General features: G+C 44.8%; 2 protein-coding genes across 4 annotated transcripts; both read left to right on the forward strand.

The window, feature by feature from the left end:
• The first annotated feature begins 807 nt into the window (after positions 1 to 807).
• Positions 808 to 3,506, forward strand: LOC108546893 (maspardin). Its single transcript, XM_017899192.1, has 8 exons — positions 808 to 1,034; positions 1,229 to 1,397; positions 1,746 to 1,880; positions 1,958 to 2,063; positions 2,147 to 2,267; positions 2,449 to 2,557; positions 2,631 to 2,879; positions 2,961 to 3,506. The coding sequence occupies exons 2-8, from the start codon at positions 1,299 to 1,301 to the stop codon at positions 3,018 to 3,020; spliced, it is 879 nt and encodes a 292-aa protein (XP_017754681.1). The 5' UTR covers positions 808 to 1,034; positions 1,229 to 1,298; the 3' UTR covers positions 3,021 to 3,506.
• A 969-nt stretch (positions 3,507 to 4,475) lies between these two features.
• On the forward strand, positions 4,476 to 7,802 carry LOC108546875 (major facilitator superfamily domain-containing protein 12). 3 transcript variants are annotated; one of them, XM_017899163.1, is made up of 7 exons: positions 4,476 to 5,247; positions 5,648 to 5,963; positions 6,138 to 6,420; positions 6,497 to 6,611; positions 6,820 to 7,188; positions 7,269 to 7,522; positions 7,592 to 7,802. In XM_017899163.1, the coding sequence occupies exons 2-7, from the start codon at positions 5,777 to 5,779 to the stop codon at positions 7,710 to 7,712; spliced, it is 1,329 nt and encodes a 442-aa protein (XP_017754652.1). In that variant the 5' UTR covers positions 4,476 to 5,247; positions 5,648 to 5,776; the 3' UTR covers positions 7,713 to 7,802. The 3 variants fall into 3 exon arrangements, with proteins under 3 accessions (XP_017754652.1, XP_017754659.1, XP_017754667.1); XM_017899170.1 differs by having other exon boundaries at positions 4,476 to 4,984; XM_017899178.1 differs by having other exon boundaries at positions 4,476 to 4,837.
• Positions 7,803 to 16,186: the final 8,384 nt, after the last annotated feature.

The following is a 16,186-nucleotide window of genomic DNA, read 5'->3' on the forward strand; positions in this document are numbered from 1 at the left end:
CGGAATCGTTAATCTTATAGTCGGTAGGTTGGTAGAGAGGTATTTGGTGTACATCGAACTACGAGTGTGCTTAAAGATACGCAACCAGCTATGCCACACCCCTACATGAGTCGGTGGTTGCGACCCTCCTTCCCGGGCTGTGTAAATATTTGCCACGATTACCCGCGCAAATCGCCACTGCACCGATCCTTAATGCCGAATTGTCCCGGAAAAATGCTCACCGATGTTTCTTTGTTTATTCACACGTAATTACGGTTTAGATAATGCTTTATCGACCAGATGCCCACGCTCGGGTTCTCTAGGTAAAGCAGATAACCCGTGGCGAAACATGTTCGATAGGCTTAATGAACTCGTAGTAAATTTTTCGAAGATACTTTTCGCGTGAAATATCACGTGAAATTTGCAATCGATTATTGACCGATGGTAATGAACGTGTACTGCTGCGATTTCGTTTATATATCGTCAATGTAACTGCTGCTGCCATCTGTTAAAGCGAAGATGTATGTTTTATATTTTGAAGAAGGTGATTTTACCGCGGAGAATGTAAGAGAGGAGAAATAATTCGCATCGTAGGTTTGCGCGAGTATTATCTGATAACCGCGGAACTTTGTTTTATTTTGATCGTCTTCTACGAATATTTTGCGACTGTAAGGAAATATAGATTAGTGCGAGTTGTTATAGTGGAATATAAGAAACGCGTAATGTTTATCGTTCTTTGGTAAAATCGAGTCGTGACGTTACCGACGTGTCATGGCAGTCGCCGCGCTTGCGCACTGGCGTCTTCCACAGTAGACAATACAACGGAATCCATGCGAGATATGAGAGAGACAAAGGACGACAATGCTCGGAAAGGAGAGTAGTAAACCGAACGGTACTGTCGATATACACTCGCAAATAAGTGTTATTAAAGTAATTTGACCTTACAAGTTGCCGGATAACTCGGTTATTTTACTAGAGTAACCTTTGTGAATCAAAGATGCCTGCTGCGAATAACGATACGAGGGGAACCATCCAAATTGTAACCTGGTCTTGAGGTTGGTTTAATTCGATATAACATACAATTGCATTCATTCCGTATTTTAATTTTGTAGTAACTTTAAACCTTAAATGAATCTTAGTTTGCGTTTCTGTCATTCAAGAATCGAACGATCTTTCACGTTATAATTTCGACATTGAACAGTCCAGCTATTCTGTGTCTCATTTCTTCCCTCTTTCTCTCTCTTCGCAGATATCGGTAACCCTGAACGCAAACAATTCTGCAACGATAAAATAGCATAATCAACGGTGCAACGGAGAAAATGTCGTGCTCGAGTGATCTTTCACGATCGCAGGAATATCTCAGCTTCCGTAGCTCTATACCGCTCAGAAAAATTATCGTCGACGCCGATGGCACCAAGGTAATCGTTCATATTAATTATACATCAAACTCTCCATTCGAAGGTCCTATTCGATGAGATTACATTTGAGATCGAGACCCGTAACGATGACCTCGCGACTGTAATTATCGTAAACAAATCTCGTGTCCAAGGATTCGACTAAACTGGCATTCTTAGCGAAGCTAATTTGAACGAATAGGAATATTTTTCTACCTTACGATTTCTATCGCGAAACGCAATCGATATTATCGATACTCGCGCAAATTAAACACGTCGTGATTTTCTTCTATCTCTGTTTAAAAATGGCGGGAATAAAAATGGAGGACAGTCGGACAGAGATTCTTATACATGCTAAAAATTATGTTTCAGGGTTGGAAAGTATACGATTCTAGTCCAAAAACTATCAAGTGCCCACTCGTATGTCTTCCACCAGTCAGTGGAACTGCCGATGTTTTTTTTAAACAAGTCTTGGGTTTAGCAGCCAAAGGATACAGAATTATATCGGTAAGTTTTATAAACATGGAGATATATGAAGGTTGCTTTGCATAAAATAGATTGACGTAAAATAATTTACATTTCAGGCCGAACCACCGGTGTACTGGAATATCAAGGAATGGTGCGAAGGATTTAAAAAATTGTTAGACTACATGGAGCTAGATAAGGTGCACCTTTTTGGCGCCTCATTAGGTCAGAACGTACGAACGAAACTGGACATTCGACTCAACAGCGAGAATACATTCGAATGCTTAAGGGAGATATTTTATTTTTAGGTGGCTTTCTGGCCCAAAAGTTCACCGAGTTGAACGCTCATTGTCCCAGAGTAGTATCGTTGGTACTGTGTAATACGTTCACAGATACGTCGGTGTTCAGTTACAACGACTCCGCAGCAGTGTAAGTACGTTATTTCATATCTAATTTTGTATTGTTTTTAAACTGTTATAAAGTCAAACGAATTCATCGTATTTCATCATTTGTTTCTCGCTTGTTCAGCGATAAGTGAACATATGACAGAACGCGATACGTTATCTCGAATGTTTTGCGTGTAACTATTGCTAATCAATTTGAATCATAGCTTTTGGATTTTACCATCGTTGGTATTGAAAAAGATGGTAATGGGAAACTTCGTAACCGACAAGGTCGACGGAGAGATAGTAGAAGCCATTGATTTTATGGTAGAGAGAGTACGTATTTTCCCACATATTTCTCTTGCTATTTTGCTTAAAGATGGTTACATAAAGTTATTTCTGTTTACAGTTGGAGAGCTTGACACAACCGGAATTGGCATCTCGATTAACCATGAATTGCGTCAATTGCTATGTACAGCCGCAAAAGATATGCCATTTGCCCATCACGATTATAGACGTTTTTGACGAGTACGCGTTATCGAATGCGGTGAGAGAGGAAGTGTACAAGTGTTACCCAAATGCTAAATTGGCTCACTTAAAAAGCGGTGGAAATTTTCCATATTTAAGTCGAGCGGCAGAAGTAAATTTACATTTGCAGGTATGCGTAACTTATCGTTACCGACGCAATTGATAAATGTTTATATTATTAAGTAAAAGTAAAACTGAAATGTATTTGCAGATACACTTGAGGCAGTTTGAAGGTACCGAGTATGCTGCTTCAAAAGGAAAGAAGTCATAGCGTTACTTATAAGTTGTCATATCGACATGCATTATATATATATGTATGTGTGTGATCCCCTTTTTATTCCCCAGTCATCGACTAACCTAATTTACGCGTTATGGATAATGCACGTCCACTAACGCGTACGATTATAATAGTAATTTTTAAACGTTTTTCAAATATATTCGCCATATCAAATATGCCTAAATATCCTACGTATATAGATACTAGTATTACGAAACGTTTACTCTATTTTTATCATGATGTTTGGGAATGCATCTTGTTATATTTTCTTAGGCGAATATTTACCGGTTCCAAGTCCCTTCGTTTCAAATTTGAATTTGAAATACTGAAAACATCGTGCATCGTTCGTAATGGAACGATAACATGTAGGACATAATTTTTATGAAGGAAAGAAAACTGGAAAAAGTGTTCATCATAGATAACGAACTCAATTATATATAATTAAGTATAAAGTAGATAAGGAAAAGAAAAAAAAAAAAGGAAACGAACTATCGCGATTAAGCAAACATCGATATACTCAATTCTCGATAAAATTTGTATAAGCTTACTTAAAATAAATATAATTTTGTAAAATCTGGTATAAAGAGAATGGAAAACAATGGAGGGATACGTACTTTCTACGTTTCACCTGGCAAAATATCAGCTCGTTTGAGGTAATTTACCTCGCTTGTGCCACTCGCCGGTGAATGAACTCTCAGGACATATACAGTTTGCAAGACCGCCTAACTGAGAGACCGTACAAGAACTTGTCCGGTATCGATTTCTTACGCGCGCTCTCGCTCGCGTTTCTCTCTAGCGGGCTCGGATTACAGGGCCTTTCTTGCCTATGGGACACCTTTACACACCCCTGCATGCCACGCATTAATTACAACTATGTACCGAACCGCAAACACACACTAGTTCAGACCATGTTCTCGGTTGGCCTGGTTGAGTCTTTTCAATGAAACTTAACGCACCAGCATCCACCCTTCGTGTATATATAGCTACTCTATGAAGTTCTCCATTATAATTACAAGCAAGGGCTTTGTTTCGAACGTTACACGTAGCTAGTTAAAATAGCGGTACGATTTTCCACCATTTTCTAATCGCCACGTTTCGAACACAGGCTCATAGAATTCAATAAACCGCTAATGCTTTGATGATCTCATATTTTAAGTGCCCTGTCACCGAACCTCAATCCATTTCGTAACATACGTCATAACCCAACACATTCAGCCACTGCTTGTTCACAACTCCTCACACGCCTCTCAATCACATTTGTCTCCAAACCAATCACAAATTCAACTACGTATCCCATTTCTAGTCCTATACACGAGAAATATTCGATAAGATTGCGGTTATCGGGAGGCGGTAACGCGTCGTAGTAATCGAGCCTTCGATTTAACGATAATCTCCGATCCGTGAAGCGGGAAACTGCGCGCGTTTGAAAGTTCAGTCGCTCAGGTGGTCACGTCGCGGATAGTCGCGTGTATCGCTCACGGTCGCGGGCAGAATGCGTGTATACACGAACCATCTAGTTACCTCACGTACCGTAGATTAAATCACTTCGTTTCGTGACCGAACCGATGCATCGCAAAAATTCCTCGTAAATATCATCTGTGACGTATATAGTTCGTGATCCTTCGGCGAGTCGATCGAATTGTTTCGATGCAGTGAATCGTGCCGCAGGTTACGTTCCACGTTCGATGCGCTCGCGAGCGATCGATATACGACAGGAAACGAGGAAAAGCGTATAATCGCGAAAAACAAATATACGGTACACGATCTCATCCGGTGACAGCATAGCCGCGTGGAATTCGATACCGTGACAGGTAATCGTGGAACGTTTTGTCGACATATTCATCACACTTCGTCAACGATTCCACGCTCTTGGACACAGATAACGTATCCGAGTTTCTTGCGATCGATCGATCGGTCGGTCGACTAACAAGTCCCAGTGGCGGCACGCTTTCTTGGAGGTGCGTAGCCTTAAGCGGAAATAGTGGCCACGGATTGATTCGCGGGTGAAAGGGAGGCCAGTTGAAACCACTTCCTTAAAAAAGAGTAGGTCTCCGTGAAAATACGTCCTCTCGCGCTTCTTGTGCTGCGTCCAGGCGGCGTTGATGGTCGACCCACAGCGAACGTTTCGATATTCATAGGCGTCTTGTGACTTTCGATGTCTTCGCGAAAAGTTTTCACCATAGATAGACTGCCGCTTCCATGAAAGTTTTGACGACTAAGTGTGAGTTTTTAATTTGGAAATAAATATTCTTTTTTCTTTTTTTCTTTTTTTTTTGTAAATGTAAACGATCTTTTTGAACGTTATAGGGTACGTTGTATATTGATAATTGATCGAAAGGGGTGAAGGGTGTGTATGCGAGCTTCGCGTTACTTGGGAAATCTCACGATGATTATATGGCCTCGTTTATATTTTCATGGTATTAGTCATCAAATTACATCAGTGAACAATTTCTTAGTCAATGTAAACATGTAATATATACCTTTGACTTACAATCCCTGTCATTTGCATTGCTATACGGCTAATCATAACACTGATTGAGATCAATTATAATATTTTTAGAACTCTTAAAATATTATATCTCGGGAGATACATTTTTGAACAATCACGATCTAATTTTCAGAAGGTAGCAGCTCGAAAATGGAGAGTTTCTTGTACAATGGCAACGGGTTTACTTGAAACGCGAGCACATCAAAGTTGTTCTTGAACTTCTTCGAGTCGTGTCAGAATCGTCAGTTGAATTTTCACGAAAATGGAGAACATGGAGGAGCGATCTCCGTTGTTGGAGAAGAAAGTAAGCACCGCGACAAAAGCAGCCTATGCTTTGGGTCACGTTTTCAATGATCTCACTGCCGCCATGTGGTTCTCCTACACCCTTCTCTATTTTCAAAGGGTGGCCCTGCTGGAACCTATCATTGCTGGTGCTCTCTTACTTTTAGGTAAACGAGATTTAAATTCTAAGTCGAGAAAAGTCATTGGCAAAATGTGCCAAAAGACTTGGAAAAGGTATCAAGAAAATTTGATAATTTAATTGGAAGCTTAAAAATTAAAAAATTTGAAAATTCGCAAACTACGTTTGAAACAATAATGAGGCAATTGGCATTATATTTAAGGTCAAATCGTGGATGCCTTCATGACTCCAATCTTCGGAATACTGGTGGACCGATACCTGAAGAAAAAAGTTTGGCACATAATCGGCTCGGTGATGGTCACAGTGTCGTTTCCACTGATTTTTGGTGGCTTTATCGAGCCGGCAAACGCGGGTATCATGGCTCTCTACGTGATCAGCATCTCCGTATTTCAAACTGGCTGGGCAGCCGTGCAAATATCGCATTTATCCATGATTCCCGCGCTGACGAATTCATTACTGGCAAGGGCAGACTTGACAGCGATAAGGTAACTTTCACGCCTACTCTAACTTTAGAACTATTTATCGTTATTTATAGCAACTCTGAACCATTATGGTGTACAGGTATTCCGCTCAAGTTGGAGCAGCCGTTGCGGTATTTATCGTTACATGGATAGTTCTACCCACGAACGAGGAAGCAATGGTGCGATTGGCTGAACAGGATAGTTACAAATTTAGAGTGAGTGATCCAAACTAAACTTAGGGGAAGATATCAAAATTACCTGTACCTGCTGTTTCTTTCACTAGAATGTATCACAAGGAAATGTCATGTATCTTCGTCCCCATCATTGTGCGCCCTCAATCGTTCTAATCCTCCTTAGAACTGCAGGAAATTTGTAACGGAGACCAAGGCTTAACGAAGATTTTCCTTTACCCTTTCTTTTCAGAACATCGTGCTGACTTTAACGTCCTTCGGTCTGGTGGCTACCATACTCTTCCACGTGTTTTTGAAAGGGAATCTCTTAGAGAATTCCAATTCGCACAAAGGGAACGCTGAAGAAGCTAGGAGACTAATCGATAATCCTCAAAGTGATCGAAGCACCTGGGTCAGTACGACAATGTTGTTGAGGGTGGCTATGCTATACGTAGCCAGCAGACTGTTTATCACATTGGCCACGGTGTATTTGCCCCTTTACATAGAAGAATCGGACGTCGATGGGAAAGAGGCTCTTGCTACCGTTCCATTGGCCTCTTACATATCCTCCTTTGTCGCAGCTTTATTGCTGAAGTACATAAACAAGTCGTGTGGAACAAAGGTGTGTTTTTCGATACAAATTGGCGTGATTAAATGGAAGGTAGCAGTTTGTCGAAAACACGGATGTTTTCTACTTTTCAGGTATGCTACTTCTTGGGCACTTTAATCGGTATACTTTCCGCCGCGGTCACGGAATATGGTGGATCTTCCGCGGTAGTCATATACATAGTAGCGATTTTAATCGGAAGTGCAAGCTCGATCACGATGGTCACAGCTTTGAGTGTGACTGCGGAAATAATTGGACCGCGAACCGAACGAAGCGCTATTGTCTACTCGATAGTGACTTTCCTCGATAAAGTCGTCACTGGATTGGTCGTTATCTTCATCGAGAAACTGTGAGTAAATTGATATTTATCGAGAGATTTTAAACATCGACGAGGAATCATGTCGAAAAATTTTTTCAGGAGATGCACGCAACCTGCACTTTGCCCGAATTACAACAGAGACACTCTGAGCCTCGTTTGCATTCTGTCCATGTCCTTGGGTCTTCTCACGTTGCTTTCAGTCTCGCGATGTTTAAATTAGAAATGAGGATAAGAATGTTCGTATCGTAAAATAAGAAATTTCGTTCAATACTCTCCTGATCCTCGTAAATCTCACGTTGTAACCAACCCGATCACTCTACATCCGTTGTTTCTCCGATTTTACATGGAGAAGCATACTGCCAAAAGACATTTTTACAATGAAATTGTATAAGAAGTTTTTAAGAAATAAAAGAGTCCTGATTAAAAAAGTTTGATTCCGGAGACGGATCAAACTTTTCCCGCCAATTACTGACTCGCACGATAACGTGCACGAAAGAAATCATCTTTACCGACACGACAGAAATTCGCGCATATTTACGGAGAGATGTCGCTGCAGGGCTGCGGTATGCCCTCGGAATTTTCCAACGAAACGGACCGGCGTGGTGGCAGCGCGAGGGTACGATGACCTGCTCGATTTACGCGTTACGTGGCGAATCGTGGTTGCGTCGTAGAACGTAAGGCGAGATCCGTTGAATTCTACTTGGCCGTTATGCCTCGTCGGAGCATATAGCACGGTTATCGTATGGACCTAACGATAGACACGAGCAAGGTTCGCGAAAAGGGAGGGGAACAGAAACGAGCGAGCCAATCTCGGAAAGAAAGACGAAGAGGTCGAGGAAAACGAGAACGGGATAAAGAGGGAGAGAGAGAGAGAGAGAGAGAGAAAAAGAACGCGCGCGCGAGCTAGCTCGCGGTAGAGAAAAAGAGATAGGTAAAGAAGGATAGAGCAAGAGAGGACGACAGAAAGAGAGAGGGAGGAAAGCAGGCGGACGAAGGCGCCTTGGTGGACCACGAGGCAACGACAAACGGCGCACACATCGCCTCGTGCGAACATGGCCCGGAAGGTGCGCGCGAGGCTACTGCGCAGAGTCTTGTTTTGCTCGGCGGGACGAGGGGAGTACGGAGGCGGACGCACGTTCACGGGGCATGGCGTGGTGCGCGTTCTAGTAAACAACTTGTGTGCGACTCATGCGGGGAATCTGCGTCCCGAGTAATCGTGATTTTTCTGCTGAACGAGCGCGATACGACGGCTCAGAATGAATTGTACCGTACACGGATAGATCGTTCGCCGTGTGTCTCGCAAACACGGCCACATACGTGGAATTTTAGTGCGGTTTAACCAAGTTAGTCGGTCTCTCTGAGAACTCGACCGCGGACCACCTCGTGTGTTCCTCTTTGTGCGTATGTGTTTACGTGTGTAGTGACTGATACGCGTGTTTACATAGAACAAGTGTCCTCGGTGTTGACCGATTTCCAGTGTCATCGATCGACTTTCGATCGGCTTCGATTCTCGACGTTCCGCCGGGAGTATCCAGGATTCTACTCTCCTGCACGTTGACACGGTAAGCGAATCTCGCGGTGTTTCTCTGATAGAACAGCCACGTTCCTACGATCCCGGTCACGGCGTCGTATCTATCGAACATCGTGCCCGCGATGTATTTTCGGAGCAGCGCCGTGCTTGGCCGCGACTATTACGAACCGCGAAATCGGAAGACGCGTGTGTTCTCGATAGCAGTGTGTCCCCTCGATCGAATTCTCGCACCGTGGCTCGCGTTCCTCGCGTACGAATACGCGCCAGTACCACACGACAATCGAATCGAACGTTCACTTCGAACGCGGCTTTCGATTCTCATTGATCGTCCGTTTGGCCGCTGTCACAGTCCAGTCTGTCTCGCGGCGTGTGCATTGCCCCGTCTTTCCTGTATCCGAACACAAAGTAAACGTACACAGGCGTAGAATAAAGGCGTAAAGGAAGCGTGCGATCGTTTACCTCTGACGTTGCGTGACATACGATCGATTATGGATATATCGTTCGTCTCGAGTTTCCTTTAGGCCGGATAAAGATCGATTCAACGAAGAGAGGCTCGGCGTGGCGGATGCTTTCGAATGATACCGATGCTTTCGTTGTCCTGCGGCCGCCTTGACATGTGAAAATCGCGTACGTGTTCAGAGCGCGTTGTGTGCCCTCGTGGGGCGAGTGGAGGGGGATCGGGGTATAAAAATGGCGGTGCGAGGAACGGGGAAAGAGAGAGACGGAGAAAGCGTGCAGCGTAGCGACGTAGACAAGGAAGGGAATAAAACAGAGTGGCGCACGAGTTCGTAGAAGAGATCAGGAGCTCTGTAGAGCACGCGATCGGCGTCGGTGTCGATCGCCGTGGCCAGTTCCTCGGTAAAAGGTCCTCGGAACGTCAATAGGCAGAGCGGCGGCGCGGCTATATCGCATTCCACGTTATTTCTCTCTTTAGTCACTGACCTCGCGACTGCTCGGCCAACCTCGTTTCGTCGCCACTCTCGCCTCCTTGTTTACCGCTCTCGACCGATTCCACGCCGACCTCCGCTCGGAAGCTTCCTCTCCGATCTCCCGTTTTCTCCATCTGCTCCTGTCTCCCTTGAAAACCGACCTTTTTAAAGGATTCGCCCCGAGCGCCCTTCTCTCCCCACCACGGCCCTTCCGCGCGCTCCTAGCGGGGCTACGTAGTCACGTAGACGGAGACAGAGAGAGCTAATCGGTTTATAATTTTCCAAGCCGTTGCAACGCGAATGACGCGATTTTTGGAACGCATCCCTTGTTTTCGACTGCGCGCGCCTACAACCGATTTAGATTCCTAGCGACAAAACGCACCTTTTACGAGGTCGTTCGAATAGAAAACAAAATCAGAATATACCCGGTGTACAAAAACATTCGCATTACGGACACTGGTCTCTGGTTTTTCGTTTCGGTTTTCGACAATGGGGTTAAACGTTCGTTTAATCGCATGACGAACCCGGGAGTATAGGGACGTACCAAATCGCGGATTATCCGAAAATAATCGTGTTCCGTTGCTCTTTCGGTGCTGATCGACAACCGTGAATTTTCCGTGGCCGACATAGTTCTCCCTTCGCGAGGAAAAGAATTTTGTTACCAACGGTCGATTCTCCGATCGGTCCAGTGCCGAGTCCTTTCACGCGCCATCGACGCCCTGAAAAAGCAACGACGATCGAGACAACTCGGTCCGGAGACGACAAACACGACCATGTTTACATCCGGACGGCCTTCGCTGTGCCGGGTTATTGTAATCGAATAAACAGGCTGCTCGATCCGCGATACGTACCACGCTGCAGGAAAATATTCCCGTTGTTCGACTATCGCGTTACGGTCCATCCGCGAGATACGTCTTCGCCAGCGTTGTGACATTTAAGAAAAGGGTCAAACACGTGGCTCCGCCTCTCGATACCTCCGAACATCTGCGTTTCGTATCCGCAACCGATTTCATCCGACGAACCGATTTAACCGTTCCAGCGTTTCATTTCATTCTCCGAGCCCACACCTGTGCGCGTGATTACCTTTTAAATTATTTTGAAAATTAGTTTTAGAATTATTTTTAGCTCGGGTATACGGATTTTCGGATATATTCCTCTTCATTTTTATTTTTGATTTATCGGATAAATTTTTCAAATTACTAAAAGTATTCGGATTAAATTCTCCGGGTTTGCGTTATCTCCGAACTTCGATCGACACACTTTTTGCGTTATACAGCCTTTCGAGAACACAGTTTCGATATAATGCGAAACACATCGTGCATATATATATATACACGATGGATTTCATTAAGGGCTAAAAAGCAAATATATCGGTGTAGATATTATTACAGTTTTATCTATAATTACGTCAGTTTTTTTAATAGTTTGGAAAACTGGTACGGGTCAAAAAGGACGCAAGGAATTCTGGAGTTAAACGCGTATTACAGGTCGTTAGTTGTGGTGTTCAGGTGTCGCTCGACACGGCTTCCATACAGCACGAAACGAATTAATCGTGTTATAGGAGGGTCGAGTGTGTATACACATCCCTCAACCCAGTCGCTTCGGACTTTAATGCTTTATAATCGAATTAATTTCGAAAATCGGGATTATTTATTTCGAGAAGTGAAAAGTGAACGCGGCGCGCATATTTTTAAATCATTATTCGTACCATAGCACCAGGGGCGTGCTTTCGTGGTACAGTTGGAAACAGCCTGTCAAATCCAGGTCGCCATCATAGAATCGTCCGAGTACTGTGATTTAATTACGGGAAACTGTGCATTTTAAAATTATTCAGTTACAATTACCCACTATATATCAATTTTATTCATAGTAAAATTATACAAATTGAGGTATCCATTAAAGATCGGTAGTTCTGGTCTAAAGAGAGAAGTATCGAGAAATCGAGCGCGGAGTGCAGAATTTTCAATGAAAAATTTGGAAACTGTCGTTTAAGTTGTGATAGAGGTTCAACAACTCGCGACTCTGCCTCGAGATTCCTCTCCGTCCGCTTCTTCAGCAATGATGCAACTCATCTCGACAAGTGTCCCGGTGGAAAACGATTTTCGGCCGGTTTATCGTAACGAGAGGTCCGCGTGCTCGGTTAGCAGAATTTTTATTGTCGTACGTGTCGTCGTACGTGGCTCGATCGGTTGCGTAACAGCGTTCACGTATCACGAGTCGTTCGCGTACGCGTCGCAAACAAAATTTTTATTGCGTTCGCCGCTACCACCTCGCTTTTAACATTATGCGCCGCAATCTCGCCTGCGACTCTATTTTCCCGGGCTTGCGTAAGAAGACGCAAACCCGACTCTCCTCGATCCGACGTCGTAAATAACGATCTTCCGATGCTTCTGCCCGCTTCGTCACCGCGAAAGCGGCTGACGTCACGACGGTGACCGTCAACGGCCGCTCTATTCGCGTCGTCCCCGCTCGCGAACTTCTCGATCGCGCCCCGTGCCTTTTTCGTAACCGGCCCCGGCTGACGTTTCCGCCATCGAGATCCACGCGCGCGCCGCTACGCCGAGGACGCCTGTCAACGAGCAAATAGCCGTATTCTTATCGCCAACACGCGCCTCCTCCGAATCTAGCTTCGTCACTATTTTACGCCTGCTACTCGCCTACGTACAGCCAATGCCGCGAACTACCGTCTTTTCCGCCACTTTTCCCGACATTTCTTCGCCACACGATCGCTAATGATCTTCGTAACATTGTTTAACAAATTTCCTCAGGAAAATTTGAATTCTTTTTTCGCCGAGAGTAAAGGGTACATATTTATTATAGATTTATTATAGATTTCCGATGTTTCTCGACTACGACAAGTGTCGGTAGGTAGGAATATTCGTAAAGCTGAACGATTTTTGTTGAAGTTGGAAAATATAGCGAATAGCATAAGTATCGATTAGTTCAGATTGGCAACTAAAAAGTTTTCGTTATTACGTGAAGCAATATTTCTTTATGCGAAGGGAAATTTTTAAAATCTATTTTTCAGTTATTACGATTGTACATACTCTTAGTCTTATCCGAATTAGGTTAGGTGAATTTCCTCGCATCACAGTGTGCCAATATTGTTTTTCTCACTGTATAATAAATTGGCTACGCGAGATCAGGTTCTATAGACGCTTCCGGGAAAGGAATCATCACGTGAAAATATTTATAAGCTGTTCGTAATTCTCGCAGATCGAGAAAATATGAGTCGGTAACGCGCGTGCTGCGTTTTGCCGCCATGCGGCCATCGCTCGCCCACCTCGGCACGACAGTGCCGTAGCTACGCGTAATACCCCCGCTACTAGTGCTAGCTCACGATATTCCAGGAAACGCAAATTCACATTCGATGATGCAATCGCATATGTTTCGCATTAACGAGGATATTTCGCGGAACGAAATGGTCGATCGTGTCGAATCGTTAATTCGATTCGTGAATTTTAAATAGTCGCCTGCGCATCCACGTGCGTTTCGCCAACGCGCGAGGGTTCCGCGGCGAAGGTCGCGTCGAGTGAATATTATCGCAGTGGTGTTCGATTTCGTGGAGCGTGCTTCGCGTGCGTTTTAATCCCGCTGAAGCAGCTGTTGACAGCAGCTCGTGGTTTCGCGCAAACTGCGCATCTATCGTAGCATTTAAACCGTTTCCTTTCCTTCGATCTGGTGAGAGGCTTTCGTTGCGTCGATATCATCGATGCTTACCGAGATCGTGGACGGATTTGTGATCGTTTTGGACCGTAGGCGCGTGTAACTGTAACGGCTGTCGACATTCGTGCGTCCGGTTGTACCAAGAGGTTCTCAGAGACGATAAAGATCAGCTCCTGTGACGGTGTTTTCCTACTGCTTGTTCGTGGATGTGTAACACGCGTAACCGTCGCCGCGTTCGGGTCGCATAAATTTTATAGGTTATATTTCGGTTTACGAGAGCTTCGCGAGACATTCCGCTACAGATTTCGCGATAAAATTAAACGATTCGCCCGTTCACCGATAATTTGTCGATAATGGAATATGCAATAAACGTCGATATTTTATATCGCGTAATTTACGTTGCAATTATTACGGAATCGCAGTGATTTTACGAATTCGAATATATATTTCGGCGACATAAAGTGACCCAGATTTTTTCAACGAAACAGTATCGACGATTTTTACGAATAAAAATAAAAAGTGTGTCGTATGAACATAGGCACAAAAATGCTTTTATGGAATTAACTCTTTTACCGTCAACCAGTCGATATATCGGCCCTTGTTGCTCACGTGAAAACTGCCACTGGCTGACATGTCGACCCCGTTTGTTGATATTCAACCGATTGCTTGAATGTGTCCATATATTGAAGTACATCGAAACAAAAAATTAAGAAGTACTTCATATCCTCCAAATTTGAAGAAGAAATAATAAAATTCTATAAAATCCATTTATAAAAATCAACATCGATGCCATTACGCGTCATATGCTTCGCATATATTACCTATTTAACATTAGCAGTAAACGGATTATTATTACGGAAATACTATACAGTACCGATCAACAGGGATCGTCGAGAACTGAGCGTCGCGAGCTACGTCGATAGATCGCACTGCGGCAACGAGAGCGGCGAGAAAGCCTTCGGTGCCATTTGCACGAGTCCCTCGTAACCCGGCATAGAGCATACTTTGCTGAAATTCCACGGCGATTCCCTTTCCCGACTACCGTTTTAAAACATTGCCGTTGACGCGCAGACCCACTCTCCGATTTTCCTCGTTACGTCCGGCATCACCTTCAACGGTGCGAATTGATCGCCACTAATTAACCCAGTGGCGTACGAGCCGAGTAAGGAGATCGAACAGCTGCCCCCACTCGCCCCATTAGCATGTGCACAAGGGGCGTTAATTAATGCCACGTCGAATACGAGAAGCACGTATCGGTTCGTGCGATTGTTCTACCCTCACCAGGGGTCGTCCCGAGCGTTTCCACGATACGCCATAAGGCATCGTCCAAACTCGATCCCCCTCGTTTACGATCGCAGGTCGAGTCGCGGAGCGCACCGATCGAGAAAGTCGGACCGCGCACGCGTGTTCGCTTTTCCAACGCGGTGTGCTCTCTATGTAGAAATAAAACACGGGCGTACTAACCTCTCGGCTACGGCTACGCGCGGAACGGCATAGACGCGAACTTTGCCGCGAACTGCGCAGAAACGAAATAAATGTCGAAACCGGTGTGTGATATTTTTCGCTATACGTTTCATCACGCTTGAAACAAAGTTACGGTTGAACGGGTTTTAACGTTCGAATGTATTCTCGTTTAAAAAATTTCAACGATACAATGTGAATAAATATTTCGTTACTTAACCTACCGCAGTCCAATTTCATTCGACGTTCTTTCATAGTCAAGAATACTATTCAGACTTTTACTTCATGTCATCTGCGTCCGTACATTTATGTCGAGTGAAATTAGAGTACGGTTTTATAGGTTAAAATTAAAATAGGGTCAACGATATAACACGTGACATAGGAGATACACGAGCGAGTCACTACTATCGCGTATCGTTGAAAAAGACACGAAGGAAAGCCACCGTAGTGGCGTACCGTCGTAGCTAAGAGGTTAGGAGATGCATCCGCGGCAGGTGGCCAGGCATCGAAGAAAACCGGGAGGATCCTGGATTCGAGGAGCGAGGTATGCGCGGTACGAGAACGAGGGAGAGCCGCGAGAAACAAAGGGTGGGCGGGCGGGATGGAGAAGGGCAGCAGGGAGCAGAGACAGGTAGCGGGAAGGAGACAGCGAGGATGACGAAGCGCGGCGAAGAAAGAGAAAGAAGGAGAGAGAACGAGGGAATGGGTGCCCTTCCATCAATGCCGTTGCTCGACCACGTTAAGTATGCAAACTGTGACTATGTAGAGGCGCGCGCAAGCGTGAGCGCGAGCGCAGAGATGGTGGTGCCGGTTCTACCTTCCACGAACTACATTTCATTCGGCCGTGTGTATAGCCCGCGTGATGGGAACATCGCATTCCACGCGTGTACTCGCGTTGTCCCAAAAGCGTTCGCACGGCCGACACACAAGGGCACCTACGTTCTTCTCTCGCGCGTATACATCCGTACTCGACAACCGCCATTTCCTCCCTCGACGCACCCCGTCCCGCCATTTTTTGCACTTGTTGCGACTCCGCGGCGTTGACGCGCGACGGGTTATGCACCTCGGGACTCGAGGTGCGCTAACGGTCGACGGGGCGAAAATATT

This window comes from Eufriesea mexicana, unplaced genomic scaffold, assembly GCF_001483705.2.
Source record: "Eufriesea mexicana isolate 0111107269 unplaced genomic scaffold, ASM148370v2 scaffold4744748147, whole genome shotgun sequence".
NCBI lineage: Eukaryota > Metazoa > Arthropoda > Insecta > Hymenoptera > Apidae > Eufriesea > Eufriesea mexicana.